General features: G+C 48.6%; 1 protein-coding gene across 1 annotated transcript; it reads right to left on the bottom strand.

The window, feature by feature from the left end:
* Positions 1-1,708: 1,708 nt before the first annotated feature.
* NHP2 (NHP2 ribonucleoprotein) lies at positions 1,709-15,826 on the bottom strand. The gene is made up of 4 exons (XM_069764348.1): positions 15,570-15,826; positions 11,057-11,126; positions 8,485-8,590; positions 1,709-2,228 (listed from the first exon to the last, which is right to left on the bottom strand). The coding sequence occupies exons 1-4, from the start codon at positions 15,739-15,741 to the stop codon at positions 2,103-2,105; spliced, it is 474 nt and encodes a 157-aa protein (XP_069620449.1). The 5' UTR covers positions 15,742-15,826; the 3' UTR covers positions 1,709-2,102.
* Between the last annotated feature and the right edge of the window lie 204 nt (positions 15,827-16,030).

Raw genomic sequence — 16,030 nt, 5'->3', positions numbered from 1 at the left:
CATGTCAAAGTCAAGGGCCGGAAGGGGAACAGAGTCCAAAAAGTTCTCCAGGGTATCTATGTTTGTGGCAGTTGGGGCACTGTACAGCTGAGTTTTTGTTGAAATAAATGAATAATTTGTTGTGCTTTGGTTGTGACACCTGTGGTTGTGCGTAGACGTATGGGGGGTCTAGGTAGAGGTTGGCATTTTAGGCGGCGAGCAAGGTTAGAGTTATTTTTTATTGTTAAGGGCATAGAAGCGTTGCTGTGACCAACGTATAGCTCGGTCAGCATTTTTTTTTTTTTTTTTTAACAAGTTTGTTTATGGTTTCTGATTATTACTTTGGTTGATTTATTTTGTGCAAGCACTTTAAATACCTCCCTACCTTTTAATCTATTGATCTAACTACATATTTTTGCCATGATATGACATACCATTGAGCCCCTTTCCTGCTGACTCGTCCACTCTGGAGGAGCTCCTGTGGCTGGACCGATCACTTGCCTGGCCATCATCCGTATCGTCACTGGTCCTTCGCCGGGCTGTATGGGGCTTCTGATCAGGTTGGCTCTGCTGCTGCGCAGGGATTACCTGCTCCTACTGCACACTTGCTTCCATTTTGGAGATGGGCTCAGAAGCACTGGCGCCTGGGCAGCATTCCCCTTCATCATTCTCCCCGGATATCCAGGTCAGCAGGTCTTGGAGCCTTTCTCCCCCAGACCTGTCACACCCCCAGTGCCCCCACCTCCTGCAGACCTCAGACTGAGCCACCGGTCCTGGCCTGCACTGGAGCCAGGTGCTCCCAAGCTGGCTTCCGGGCAAACCCAGAAGCGCCCCTAGCGTGTCAGCATAGCGACCCTAATTGCATCACATGGCCCGCCCAGGATGAGTCATCGGCCAAGCCTCCAGCCAGCCCCCGGGCAACACATGCCCCAGGACACACTACAGTATCGGCAGCACCAAGACGGACCCACAGAATCTTCAGGGGCATACTCGCATTCATCTGGCGCTGGCCCTCCGGAATTGGTGATCCACCGGCCACCCCTCCACCTGCTCAGTCGTGCATTCAACCCTGGACCTAAAGTGGCGCTTCCAGGGACCCCACACCGGCTGAGGCACGGGCCCCCGCTACCCGAACCGACCAACCGGGCCTGGGATCCGTCGAATCTTCCTTCACAAGTATGTCTGTAGGAACAAGTTCCCGTCAGAGACGGGAAACCAACTGATGCGCGGGAGAGGTGCTGCTTTTTTATACCTGTAGGTTTCTTGTCCCTGAAGGGAGGATCCCCTCTCGCGTAGTGCTGTCATGGGAGACCGAATAAATCATAGTCACCTATGAAGCCCAACCATAGGCTGGTCTTCACAAAAGCACCAGCATAACTGACCGTCAACCACTCATTGTTATATAGCCAGCATCTGCATCTAACAGCAAAGTCAGCATCTACTCCACTGGGTATTATACAAGATGAGCTCCTGAGCCAGCATCATACATGGGACTTAAAAATTGGACGCACTGGTACACTCAACAAAAGGAAGATGTTACCAAGATAATACATACTGGACTTCGAACTTGGGGGGAAAAAAAAGGATATTTCCATGTATATTACTAGTTCTACAGATATTCCAAAACTGACAAATTTGCTTTAATGTACATGTAACAGATATTAGTAAGCAGAAAATACATTTTAGTTACATTATGTGTAGAAAATTTAAATAGTTCTAGACTGCCCAATAAATACAAAATATTTTTTTTATTTTTAAACAAAATGTTATATTGAAATTTGAAGACAGATTAAAAATCACCATGTACCTACATGAGGACCCAATCAAGAACTACTAAAATGTGATACTTTCAAAAATGCTAAGAGAACTGAATTATACAGGAGAAAATTATACAGTAAAAAATACAAACATGCATGCATGTCTTTCAGACATACAGAAGTCCAAATTATAGTGAAACCTCTGACACGACAATTACATTTGCAGCGATATAAAGTCTTCAATATACAAAGGATGCAGTTGAGCTGAAAACCCAGAGGGGGGGAAATAAAACTGGTCTAGATCAGGGTGGTCTTCTCTCCAAAAGGAAAATGCCGTGGTTTCAATGTATGTAATATGCAAACACCTCACAAGGGTAAAGGAAGCGCTTGCACCTCCTCTAAACAGTCATTAAATGCATCTTCATAGTCGTCGTTAAATTTAATTAATATTACACAGGTTGGGCGCTTGGAGCCAGCAGCAGCACCTAGGGCCTGAGGAAAAAACACCAGCAGTATTACATTTAACACCTAACAGATGTCCACAGTAATAAAGAGATAGGATACAGAACTCAATTCAATATCAACATAATGGTAACAAAGAACCACAGATAAGTATAATCCTCAAATAATTTATTGCATAATATACCATAGAAAAATCACAAACATATACATATTAAAAAGAGAACCACTGAAAACCTGTATTGCAGGACACAATGTAACCGACACAACAGTCCAAAAGTTCGGCATATAAGTCAATCACTAGTACTCAATCAATGTCTCATAGGTTACTAAGTACATATACTGGGCATACGTGTCCATATAGCAGCATGTAAATTAAGCTATGGTTTGCAGCATAAGTAAAAAGGTGCATAGTGCATATGATTTAACCCAAAATTGGACCAGCAAAGCAGACCACGCTAAAAGAAAAGAGACCTGATATACTTACTCACAGTGAGCCGACTATGTGTAGGAAACAGTTGGTCCCCGCCGCCCCAACGCACGTTTCGTCGAGACTTCCTCAGGAGGCGCCTCCTGAGGAAGTCTCGACGAAACGTGCGTTGGGGCGGCGGGGACCAACTGTTTCCTACACATAGTCGGCTCACTGTGAGTAAGTATATCAGGTCTCTTTTCTTTTAGCGTGGTCTGCTTTGCTGGTCCAATTTTGGGTTAAATCATATGCACTATGCACCTTTTTACTTATGCTGCAAACCATAGCTTAATTTACATGCTGCTATATGGACATGTATGCCCAGTATATGTACTTAGTAACCTATGAGACATTGATTGAGTACTAGTGATTGACTTATATGCCGAACTTTTGGACTGTTGTGTCAGTTACATTGTGTCCTGCAATACAGGTTTTCAGTGGTTCTCTTTTTAATATGTATATGTTTGTGATTTTTCTATGGTATATTATGCAATAAATTATTTGAGGATTATACTTATCTGTGGTTCTTTGTTACCATTAAGCAGTATTACATGCCTGTTGACAATTTGTGTTTGCAGCAATTGTTTGCTCAGGGCATTAACTAAACAAATTGAATAAATGCACAACAATCCCAAACAACCACATTCTTCTAAAGGTACCTTCACACAACGATATCATTGCTTTTTGTGACGTAGCAACGATATCGTTAACGAAATCATTATGCGTGACAGCGACCAACGATCAGGGCCCTGCTGGGAGATCTTTGGTCGCTGGGGAAAGTCCAGAACTTTATTTCGTCGCTGGATCTCCTGCAGACATCGCTGAATCGGCGTGTGGGACGCCGATTCAGCGATGTCTTCACTGGTAAACAGGGTAAACATCGGGTTACTAAGCGCAGGGCCGCGCTTAGTAACCCGATGTTTACCCTGGTTACCATTGTAAATATAAAAAAAAAAAAAAACACTACATACTTACATTCCGGTGTCTGGTCATGTCCCTCGCCTTCAGCTTCCCGCACTGACTGTGAGCGCTGGCCGTAAAGCAAAGCACAGCGGTGACGTCACCACTGTGCTTTACAGCCGGCGCTCAGTCAGTGCGGGAAGCTGAAGGTGAGGGACGCGACCAGACACCGGAATGTAAGTATGTAGTGTTTGTTTTTTTACTTTTACAATGGTAACCAGGGTAAACATCGGGTCACTAAGTGCGGCCCTGCGCTTAGTAACCCGATGTTTACCCTGGTTACCCGGGGAATTCGGGATCGTTGGTCGCTGGAGAGCTATCTGTGTGACAGCTCTCCAGCGACGGACATCGTTGTACCTTTACACTTTCTACAGTACATTTTTATAAAGAAAAGCCAAAAAATAAAAGCCACCCATCATCGCTTGGCTACTTAAAGGGTTGCCCGATGAGAGTTGATAAGTCCAGTCACTCTGTGTGACTGGAGACTTATAAATTCCCCCAGCACACAGTGTGCAATTCTGGGATTCACCGGTTTCAGACCTGTGACCAGAAAATACGTACGGGTTATACATGCTCCCAGCCAGTGGGCCCGGCCTCGCTCTCCATACTCTTGTATGAATACATGCAGCGCACAGTGAGTGTGCTGGGGGAAACATAAGTCTGTAGTCACACAGCGTGACTGCAAACTTAAAGGGGTTGTCCTGTCAAAACGGTTAACAGATGAACTGATAAACCGAAATGTCCTAATTTGGGCATGGAGACATTTTGTTTTTGCATCACTATGCTGTAAAATTTTTAACTTTTCAACTCCTTCCCGCCGAAGCGCATTTTAATCTTCTTAACCCCTTAAATTTGGTACTTAATGACCAGGCCAATTTTTACAATTCTGACCACTGTCCCTTTATGAGGTTATAACTCGAGAACGCTTTAACGGATCCCGCTGACTCAGATTATTTTTTTCATGACATATTGTACTTCATGTTAGTGGATGAAAATTTGTTGGGATAGTTTGGTATGGGATTGATCAAATTCTGGAGTTAATTGTGAAATGGAGTAAAATGGGATCTACTAATTAAAATATTCTTTATCAATTGTTCCAAATTGTCCTACTGGGGCCACTAAGCAGAAAATAAAAATTATTGAAAAAAACAAACAATCTAATAATTGTAGGTGGTGTGGTAGGTCTCAAAACAGGGGGAGATACAAAGGCCTGGTTGGGATGGGCATGTGGGGCAATGGAATCGGGTATCACTCCGTCTGCCATGCTTTCTGCAAACTCGGCATCTTTTTTGAGGATACCTTTGGGTGGGAGTGACAGGGACAGGGTGAGGAAAATGGCGTTCTGAAAGTCTCCGGGAATCCTCAGAGTCGAAGGCTTCCCCTGGTGCCATTGACTCAACTATGAGGCTCTCTACGACTTTTTCCTGAAAGTGCAGGAACGTAAGTGGTCCTTGGGACTTTTCATACAGGACAAAGCTGTTATATGTGGCAGTTTGAATAAGGTAGATTGCCACCTTTTTGTACCAGGCCCTGGTCTTCCTCTTGACCAGGTATGGTTGCAGAAACTGGTCTGACAAGTCTACACCACCCATATGTTTGTTATAGTCTGTGACGCAGACTGGTTTTTCCTTGTCCCTGGTGGCACCCCTCTCTCTGACCGTCACAGTGGTGTCCGCATGCAGTGTGGAAAGCATGTAGACGTCCTTCCTGTCTTTCCACTTCACTGCAAGAAGTTGGTCACTTGCGAGTGAGAATGACGCCCCCCTCTCCAAAGGTCTGGACACCAACTGTGACGGAAACCCCACTCTGTTTTTCCCGACTGTCCCACAGGCCCCTGTATTTGCAGCATGGAGGGATTTATATAGGGGATGCTCGTGTAGTAGTCAGTATACACGTAGTACCTTTGATGGAGAAAGGGCGTCATTAGCTCCCAGACAATTTTGCATGAGATACCAATTGTCTGGGGGCAGTTTGGGGGGGTTATTTGGCGGTCCCTACCTTCATAAATTAGGAAGGTGGACGTGCACCCTGATGAGCTCTCGCAAGTTTTGTATAATTTTATGCTGTATTTGGCTCTCTTGGAGGGAATAAATTGGTGGAATGACAGACAGCCCTTGTAGCTCATCAAGGACTCGTCGACTGGCACATTTTGCTCTGGGGTATAGGAATTTAGAAATTAAGTTTTTAGGAGGGAAATTAGGGGTCTCAATTTATTTAGCCGATCGTAGTTGGGGTCAGTTCTTGGGGGGGGGCTTGGGAATTGTCACCGAAGTGGAGGAATTTCATCAGGGCTTCATAACGGACTCGGGACTTGACAGCTGCAAATACAGGGGTGCTGTGGACAACTTTTGTTGCCCAGTAAGAGCGGAGTGTGTCTTTTTTTTTTTTTTTTTTACTAAACCCATATTCAGGGTGAGGCCTAAGAATTTCTTTTTATTTCGGGGACATTTGTGGGGATCCAGGAATGGGAATGAAAGGCAGTGGGTTTTTGGGAAATATATTGTCGGGCATATAGGTTTGTTTGGTGGACGATTAATTGCAGGACTTCGGGGCTAATGAAAATTTGAAAAAAAAAATCAACGGGGGTAAAATTGGTGACATCTACTCTTATTCCAGGGACTGCAGAAAAAGGGGGAATTTGAGGTGTCATTATACCACAGTGGTGGGGGGACTGCTGTACTTGGTCCTGCCTCTGAAGCTTCAGCAGTGACGACCGACTCTTCCTCCACGGGATCCCCCAGCCCGATGGTAGCAGAATCGTCATCACTGTCAGAATCTGCCTCTGAAGCGGAGCAGCTTTCAGTTTCACTGCCGGAGCTGTTGGAGCAAAGCAGGCTGTAAGCTTGCGCCACGCGAAAGTTCCGCGGGCCATTTATTTCCTCTGCTAACCCCAATATGTGTAACCCCAACCCTAATATGCGTAACCCTAAAAAATTATTTAAAAAAAAAGTGTTTTGTTTTTTTTTGTCACGACAGGGCAACACTTCAACTGTAGTCTCTCTCTTCTCTCCCAGAACAACTACAAGGAGAGAAGAGAGAGGTACAGCCCAAGTGCTGCCATGTTTATCAAACATTAGAGGTTTTGATCACTGTGATAGGACATATTACAGTAATCAAAACCCAGCAGCCAATGAGAAAATTCTCACTGGTTGCCGGGTGTCCGCTGGCAGAACTTGGCGGGCGCACTGCACATGCGCCCGCCATTTTCTTCCAGCCGAGAAGAAGGGAGGCCAGGAGCTGTGGGCCAGGGGACAGCACCTGTGGCGACATAGGTACCTTGGGGGGCTCAGGGGACCCTCCTTCTACCCCCTCTGATGTGCGATCCGAGGACCGGGGGACATCTTTTTCAGTACCATACCATGGGGGTCTCGGGGGACCCCATTTCTCACCCCACTAATGTGCGATCACATCAGAGGGGAGAGAAAATAAATGCTAAACGGGATTAATTTTTTTTGCGACCACCGGTAAACTGTTAATTACCGGCGATCGCAAAAGCGAGGTCGGTAAAAACCGACCCGAATCATGTTCTGTGGGGTCTCGGCTACCCCCGGCAGCCGAGACCCCGGAGAAAATCGGACTCTAGGGGGCGCTATTCACTTTTTCCACAGCGCTGTTAATTAACAGCACTGTGGTTTAAGTACCCTTAATGACCGCCGTTAAAAGGCGTATCGGCGGTCATTAAGGGGTTAAACCAGGCTAAAGTGGTGCAAATCTGGCCTGTGTCACTTTGTGGTAATAACTTTGGAATGCTTTTATATAGCTCAGCGATTCGGAGGTTTATTTTTCCATTAAACATACTTTATGTTAGAATGTGTTTATTGGCGTATACATTTTTAAGAGGCAATATGTGAAAATGACCACATAATTTGTTAAACAATTTCTCATGAACATGGCAATACCCCATATGTATTACAGTACTGTTTGGCCACACAACAGAGCTTGAGAGAGAAGAAACACTATATGACTTTGTAGGCAGATTTTGCTAGAATAACTTGCAGACTATTTCAGAACCCCTAATTGTCAGAACAACTGAAACTCCCCTCAAGTGGCCTTAATTTGGAAATTACATCCCCCAGGTATTCATCTACAGGTGTGTGGTGTCAATTTTAGTTCCATGGGCATATCCCAAAAAAAAAAAGCACAGTGGAAGTTCCAGAGTGAAAATTGTAAATTAGTACTTGACGTGCCCAACATATTGTGCTCAGTTTGTACAAGGTGCTTATCTTCACAAGCACAATCTTAAGTGTGCTCTCCTGCAACATTAATGCCAAACATGTGGCTGCGAACTTCAGTCTAGGCACATTGTGGGGCTCAGAATGCAGGGGGAGTATTTGACTGATCCTTTTTGATGTAGGGAGCTCCGTTTGTTAACGGAGATATACGGTTGCTTGCTCCTTTAAGCAGGCTGTAGCTTTTATTAGTACCATTGCAAGGCAGGTATGAATTTTTTAACTAAATTTTTGTTGAAAAAGTGATCAAATCACAGCACATTTACTTAGCAGGATTAATGATGCATTGTTATAGTTTGGGTCATTATATTGATCATGAGTACATATTTTTTTTATTTGTTTCCCACAAATAGTAAAAAAAAAAAAAAAAAAAAAAAAAAAAAAAAGGAAATACAGTGTCCAAAAATATATTTTAAAGTAAACCCTTTAGTTTTAAACACAGAAGGGAACTCAAATGCAATCATCTGGTATAAAACAAGGAAATACTTTGGTGTCCGTGTGACATCCCTGTCAGTTTAAATATATAAGAGATGGCAGACCTGGGGGCCACTTTATTAAATCTCACACCCTGTAACTGCATTGTAAAAAATGTAAGTTAAAGTGATTTACATTGTACATGTATTATACTCACAGATTTGGAAGGGACATATGCATATGGTATGCTGCGCTCTTCACACATGACAGGAACATGGCAATAAACTTCAATAGGAAGTGTGTCACCAGCAAGGACAACAATGCTACAGGAGAGAAAAAACAAACAAAACTATATTCATATACTACATACTGTAAAGCCTTACAATTAAGTACCCTGCTCAGAAAAAAAATTAAGGGAACACAAACACAATGTAACTTCAAGTCAATCACACGTCTGTGAAATCAACTTGTCCAGTTATGATGCAACACTGATTGTGAATCAATTTCTCCTGCTGTTGTGCAAATGGAACAGACAACAGGTAGAAATAATAGTCAATTAGCAAGACAACCCCTATAAACGAGGGGTTCTGCAGGGGGTGACCACAGACCATTTCTCTGTTCTCATCCTTTTTGGCTGTTTTGGTCACTTTCGTTTTGTCATTGCTTCTCACCCCTAGAGGTACAGTATAGTAGCATGAGGCTGTGTCTACAACCTCAGAAGTTTCTCAGGTAGTGCAGCTCATCCAGGATAGCACATCAATGCAAGTTGAGACAAGAAGGGTAGCTGTGTCAGTGTCCAGAGCATGTGACAGACAGCATGACAGTACACCAGATGTGTAGGGGGCCGTAAGAGGGCAACAACCCAGCAGTAGGACCGCTACCTCCTTTGTGCAAGGAGGAACAGGAGGAGCAGTGCCAGAGCCCTGCAAAATGACCTCCAGCATCCAGCAAGCCACTAACATCCAATGTGGCTGCTCAAACTGTCAGAAACAGACTCCATGAGGATCAAATGAGATCCTGACGTCCACAAGTGGGTGTTGTGCTTACAGCCCATCACCATGCACGGCGATTGGCATTTGCCAGATAACACCAAGATTGGCAGATTTGACATTGGCATTCTGTGCTCTTCACGAATAAGAGCAGGTTCACACTGAGCATATGAGACAGACATGACAGTCTGGAGACGCCGTGGAGAACGTTCTGCTGTCTGCAATATCCTCCAGCATGACAAGTTTATCAGTTGGTCAACAATGGTGTGGGGAGGCATTTCTTTGGAGGGCCGCCCAGCCCTCCATGTGCTAGCCAGAGGTAATCTGACTGCAATTAGGTACCGAGATGAGATCCTAAGACCCCTTGTGAGACCATATGCTGGTGCAGTGGGTTCCTCCTAATGCAGGACAATGCCAGACCTCATGTGACTGGAGTGTGTCAGCAGCTCTTGCATGCTGAAGGCATTGATGCTATGGTCTGGCCGGCGCATTCCCCAGTTCTGAATCCAAATCAATCACATCTGGGACATCATGTTTAGTTCCATTCACAAATGCCACGTTGCACCATAGACTGTCCAGGAGTTGGCGGATGCTTTAATCCATGTCTGAGAGGAGATATCCCTCAAGAGAACATCCACCGCCTCATCAGGAGCATGCACAGGCTTTGTAGGGAGGGCATACAGGCACATGGAGGCCACACACAGTACTGAGCATCATTTCCTTGTCTTGAGGCATTTCCACTGAAGTTGGATCAGCGCCTCTAATTTGATGTTCCACTTTATCATTCCAAAAATAGAGCTCCATGGGATATTAATTTTGATTTACATTGATTATTTTAATGTTTTATTGTTCTCAAAGCACTGCACTATGTAATGAATAAAGGTCTTCAGCTATGTTTCCACGTTACGGATTAGCCTCTAGAATTTTTTGTGCGGATTCTGCATCTCTTGGCAGAAAACGCAGGTGCGGATTTGATACTTTTTTTATGCAGATTTTGTGCGGATTTCTTGCGTTTTTACCCCTGTGGATTTCTATAATGGAATGGGTACAAAAACGCTGCATATCCGCACAAAAGAAGTGATATGCTAACTTCTTTAATGCAAAGCGTTTCCGCGCTGAATTTTCCGCACCATTAGCACAGCTTTTTTTTTTCATTGATTTACATTGTACTGTAAATCACTTGCGGATCTACAGCGTTTCTGCACGGTAAAAAACGCTGCGGATCCGCAGGAAATCCGCCACGTGTGCACATAGCCTTCAACTGGAATATTTCATTCAGTGATATCTAGGATGAAGTATTTGAGTGGTGCCTTTACTTTTCTAACAATGTATTTTAGCTCACCTACACATACTAAAAGAAGACAAACTTGATCACATGGGTTGTTTTACTAGTTATCATGTGTATCAAGCATTGTCTTCCTTCAAACATTTAGTGGTCAGGTGCTTCTAACTGGTCTCCAATGCTTTAAACTAGATATTGGCAGATACTATCGCTTGTAACTACGTACTGCTTGTAGCTTCAGTTCCAGCAAATAGATCATAGCCAAAGCACTAAAGTGGGCACCATAGAGGGGCTGGAGGAGGCCTGGCTGTGACTACACAAGAGTGTGTGGGGATATGGAGTTTGTGACAACTTAAGAGTTGAAATGGTCATTAAACACCCAGCTGTATTGTATACAGCTCATATGCAGACACATATGTCCTCCATTCAAGATCTGTGAAGGTGCCAGCAAAGGGCAACTACAAACCACATGTCATGATCCATAGTATCTATATTCAGAAGTATACACATGCACTTACCCCTTTTCTCCTTTATTTAGGAACTTCTGAACTTCCTTCACTCCTCTCCGGATATTTCTGTGTTTGGTAGCTATAAAGGATAAAGTGGTAAAGATAAGTAAACAGATGTTGTAAAATACAAGTTCTATTCACACTAAAAGAAAATAAACTCATAAAATCCACCAACAGGATCACACCAATGACATCTCAACTCAATGGTAGAGGAACGATCTATGTATATTGGAGAGTCACATATACACAACTGCATAATAGAAGCCAGAAAACCTGGCAGAAATAGAATTTTTCTAATAATAATCTTTATAATAATCTTTATTTTTATATAGCGCTGACATACTCCGCAGCGCTAACATATTCCGCAGCACACATCATCATCGCTGTCCCCGTTGGGGCTCACAATCTAAATTCCCTATCAGTATGTCTTTGGAATGTGGGAGGAAACCGGAGAACCCGGAGGAAACCCACGCAAACACAGAGAGAACATACAAACTCTTTGCAGATGTTGTCCTTAGTGGGGCTTGAACCCAGGACTCCAGCGCTGCAAGGCTGCTGTGCTAACCACTGCGCCACCGTGCTGCCCAATGCATCCAAAATGAAAGGGTTGATAAAACCAATGTTTTGTGTCTTCATAGAGTGAGGAAATCCCATCACTAGCTTGTGAGGTTTTACTTCTCACAGTCAAAGCTGTGCTGACACTATGCTGTTACTACCATGACCACGTGCTTTGTGTGAACAGAGACAGAATTGGCTATAGACGCTTTAAAGGACATATTTAAAAAAAAAATAATCCTATCAGGGGCTGATATGTATTGCTGATCGGAAGGGGTCTGGAGGTCTACAGTGATTGGTCACAACACTGAGTGTTTATGGACTCAATTGTAAGTCTATGTTCATGCAGTGTCACAGAGGTATATAAATGTATACACGTACTATTGATCCCATACACTGCTCTGTGCTTGCAGATCTTACAGGAGCGAACACTTCACAGCGGCATTTTCACCCAAAGGCGGTGGGTCTCACAGTGGCATATAGCAACTTCTAGGAATATATTTTTATATGACAGGCGCCTTTTAATCTGTAGCGCATTGCCACTGACGTGGATATATGGCCTCATAACTAGACATGGGAGGACACCTGGATGTTCAGGTCTGGCCAAATAGTTACAAAAAGTTTGGGTTAAGGTGCCAGAACAGTACCCGGACCCCATTCACTTGAATGGTGGTCCCAAACATCCAGTGTTTGCCACGCTGTTATGTGAATGACAGAGGCAAACACTGCTTCTGATTGATGGTAAAACCATTCCCGCCGGTCAGAGAGCTGCGGTTCCCACAATGTCAAAAAAGACAGCGTGAGCCAGGAGCTATGATCGGAGATATAAAGCTTACCACCCGTCACTGGCGTAGGCTGATGAGACTACTGCTCCCATCAGCTGACGCCAGCTGCCATTAATAACAGGAGCCGCTGATGGGAGTATTCATTAGCTGGCACCTGCGCTGTAAATAATTAAACCAAAAAAAGTCTCATGGGTACCCCCCCCCCCCCCATTTTTGACAACCAGCATTTATAAAGTAGACAACTGGGTGCTGGTATTCTCAGGCTGAAAAGGGGCCATGGATATTGTCCCCCCCCCCCCCCCCGCCTAAAAATAGAGGGCCGCAGCCAAGTAGAATAGGTGTATCTATTAGATGCACCTATTCTGGCGCTTTACCCGGTGGCAAGTGGGGTAATATTTGTGGGGTTGATGTCATCTTTGTATTGTCAGGTGACATCAAACCCACGGCTTAGTAATGGAGAAGCGTCTATCAGACACCTATTCATTACTAATCCTGTAGCCAGAATAAGGTCTTCTTTATACCTCTGATCATAGCTGTGTGCTCACGCTGACATTTGACAGTGTGGGAACCACGGGGATAATTTTACCGCCTATCAGAAGCACACTTTGTTGCAATGTCATGTGCGTGAGATTGCGGCAAACACCCAGTGTTTGAGGGGCCATACCCAAAGAACATGTTGGTGGCAGGGGTGTGTTAGGCTGGCAGGGCCCCCTGGGCACTGTGGGGGGGGGGGGGTGTATAGGACGCGTCGGGCACAAGGGGGGACGACTCTTGTACACACCTGGCACGTGGAGGGGGGGGGGGGGTAAAGCTCTGGGACGCTCCTGGCACTGGGGGGGGGGCTGCGGGACCCTCCTGGCACTGGGGGAGAGGTTGGGGGGGGTGACTCTGGGCCACTCCTGGCACTGGGGGAGAGGTTTGGGGAAGACTCTGGGACGTGTGGGCACTGGGGGAGAGGTTGGGGGAAGACTCTGGGACGTGTGGGCACTGGGGGGGGGGGGGGGGGACGACTCTGGGACGCTCCAGGCACTGTGTGGGGGGGGGGCTGGGGGTGACTCTGGGCCGCTCCTGGCACTGGGGGAGAGGTTGGGGGGGTGACTCTGGGCCGCTCCTGGCACTGGGGGAGAGGTTGGGGGGTGACTCTGGGCCGCTCCTGGCACTGGGGGAGAGGTTGGAGGGTGACTCTGGGCCGCTCCCGGCACTGGGGGAGCGGTTGGTGGAGGACTCTGGGCCGCTCCTGGCACTGGGGGAGAGGGTGAGGGAAGACTCTGGGACGTGTGGGCACTGGGGGAGAGGTTGGGGGGGTGACTCTGGGCCGCTCCTGGCACTGGGGGAGAGGGTGAGGGAAGACTCTGGGACGTGTGGGCACTGGGGGAGAGGTTGGGGGGTGACTCTGGGCCGCTCCTGGCACTGGGGGAAGAGGGTGAGGGGTGACTCTGGGATGCTCCCGACACTGGGGGAGAGGTTGGGGGGTGACTCTGGGCCGCTCCTGGCACTGGGGGAGAGGGTGAGGGGTGACTCTGGGATGCTCCCGGCACTGGGGGAGAGGTTGGGGGGTGACTCTGGGCCGCTCCTGGCACTGGGGGAGAGGATGGGGGGTGACTCTGGGCCGCTCCTGGCACTGGGGGAGAGGATGGAGGGTGACTCTGGGACGCTCCCGGCACTGGGGGAGCGGTTGGTGGAGGACTCTGGGCCGCTCCTGGCACTGGGGGAGAGGGTGAGGGAAGACTCTGGGACGTGTGGGCACTGGGGGAGAGGTTGGGGGGTGACTCTGGGCCGCTCCTGGCACTGGGGGAGAGGGTGAGGGGTGACTCTGGGATGCTCCCGGCACTGGGGGAGAGGGTGAGGGGTGACTCTGGGATGCTCCCGGCACTGGGGGAGAGGTTGGGGGGTGACTCTGGGCCGCTCCTGGCACTGGGGGAGCGGTTGGTGGAGGACTCTGGGCCGCTCCTGGCACTGGGGGAGAGGGTGAGGGAAGACTCGGACGTGTGGGCACTGGGGGAGAGGTTGGGGGGTGACTCTGGGCCGCTCCTGGCACTGGGGGAGAGGGTGAGGGAAGACTCTGGGACGTGTGGGCACTGGGGGAGAGGTTGGGGGGTGACTCTGGGCCGCTCCTGGCACTGGGGGAGAGGGTGAGGGAAAACTCTGGGACGTGTGGGCACTGGGGGAGAGGGTGAGGGGTGACTCTGGGATGCTCCCGGCACTGGGGGAAGAGGTTGGGGGGGGTGACTCTGGGCCGCTCCTGGCACTGGGGGAGAGGTTGGAGGGTGACTCTGGGCCGCTCCCGGCACTGGGGGAGCGGTTGGTGGAGGACTCTGGGCCGCTCCTGGCACTGGGGGAGAGGTTGGTGGAGGACTCTGGGCCGCTCCTGGCACTGGGGGAGAGGGTGAGGGAAGACTCTGGGACGTGTGGGCACTGGGGGAGAGGGTGAGGGGTGACTCTGGGCCGCTCCTGGCACTGGGGGAGAGGTTGGGGGGTGACTCTGGGCCGCTCCTGGCACTGGGGGAGAGGGTGAGGGAAGACTCTGGGACGTGTGGGCACTGGGGGAGAGGTTGGGGGGTGACTCTGGGCCGCTCCTGGCACTGGGGGAGAGGGTGAGGGAAGACTCTGGGACGTGTGGGCACTGGGGGAGAGGGTGAGGGGTGACTCTGGGATGCTCCCAAAACTGGGGGAAGAGGTTGGGGGGGGTGACTCTGGGCCGCTCCTGGCACTGGGGGAGAGGTTGGAGGGTGACTCTGGGCCGCTCCCGGCACTGGGGGAGCGGTTGGTGGAGGACTCTGAGCCGCTCCTGGCACTGGGGGAGAGGTTGGTGGAGGACTCTGGGCCGCTCCTGGCACTGGGGGAGAGGGTGAGGGAAGACTCTGGGACGTGTGGGCACTGGGGGAGAGGGGTGACTCTGGGCCGCTCCTGGCACTGGGGGAGAGGTTGGGGGGTGACTCTGGGCCGCTCCTGGCACTGGGGGAGAGGGTGAGGGAAGACTCTGGGCCGCTCCTGGCACTGGGGGAGAGGGTGAGGGAAGACTCTGGGACGCTCCCGGCACTGGGGGAGCGGTTGGTGGAGGACTCTGGGCCGCTCCTGGCACTGGGGGAGAGGGTGAGGGAAGACTCTGGGCCGCTCCTGGCACTGGGGGAGCGGTTGGTGGAGGACTCTGGGAAGCTCCGGGGAGGCCGTCGTACACTCGCCTTTCTTGATGCACTTGTACAGCCTCTTGGTGAGCTTCCTCCCCGCTAACGGCTGAGCGATAGGGTTCAGGTTCTCCAGCTGCTCCTCGTACGTCCGCTCTGGCACCTCCGGAGCGTCCGCAGCCACCTCGGTCTCCTCTTCTTCCTCCCTCTTCTCCTTCTTCACCTTCATGCTGGCTCTCCGTCACACGTGCCTCACTCCTCTCCCTCACACGCTGTTCCGGGCTGTAGTACTGTACGACTTCCGTCGCTGAGCAGGAAGGGGAGGAGCCTGGACTAGACCATTCCCTAATCTGGGGCTTTCACGCCGGAAAAAAAAAAGAAACAAAAAACAACATCATGTGTAACAAACCGTGCGTGACGCAGTGATAACACGCCCATCCCCCAGCTCCGCTGCTGGTGCACGCAGGACCCCGGGACGCGTCCTCCTCCCTCCGCGGCGCTGTCCCGTGCACCGTCCG

This window comes from Ranitomeya imitator, chromosome 4 (genome assembly GCF_032444005.1).
Source record: "Ranitomeya imitator isolate aRanImi1 chromosome 4, aRanImi1.pri, whole genome shotgun sequence".
In the NCBI taxonomy this organism is placed as follows: domain Eukaryota; kingdom Metazoa; phylum Chordata; class Amphibia; order Anura; family Dendrobatidae; genus Ranitomeya; species Ranitomeya imitator.
Note: the sequence above shows the minus strand (reverse complement) of the source record. Positions and strands in the feature narration are given on the sequence as shown.

Bases quoted from the DNA above. Each gene is read 5' to 3' on its own strand.
- NHP2 (XM_069764348.1), bottom strand. From the start codon at position 15,741: ATGAAGGTGAAGAAGGAGAAGAGGGAGGAAGAAGAGGAGACCGAGGTG. The intron at 8,591-11,056 runs GTAAGTGCATGT...TCTCTCCTGTAG, and splicing joins CTAAATAAAGGAGAAAAGGG to CATTGTTGTCCTTGCTGGTG. The intron at 2,229-8,484 runs GTGAGTATAATA...TTTTTTCCTCAG, and splicing joins CATATGTCCCTTCCAAATCT to GCCCTAGGTGCTGCTGCTGG.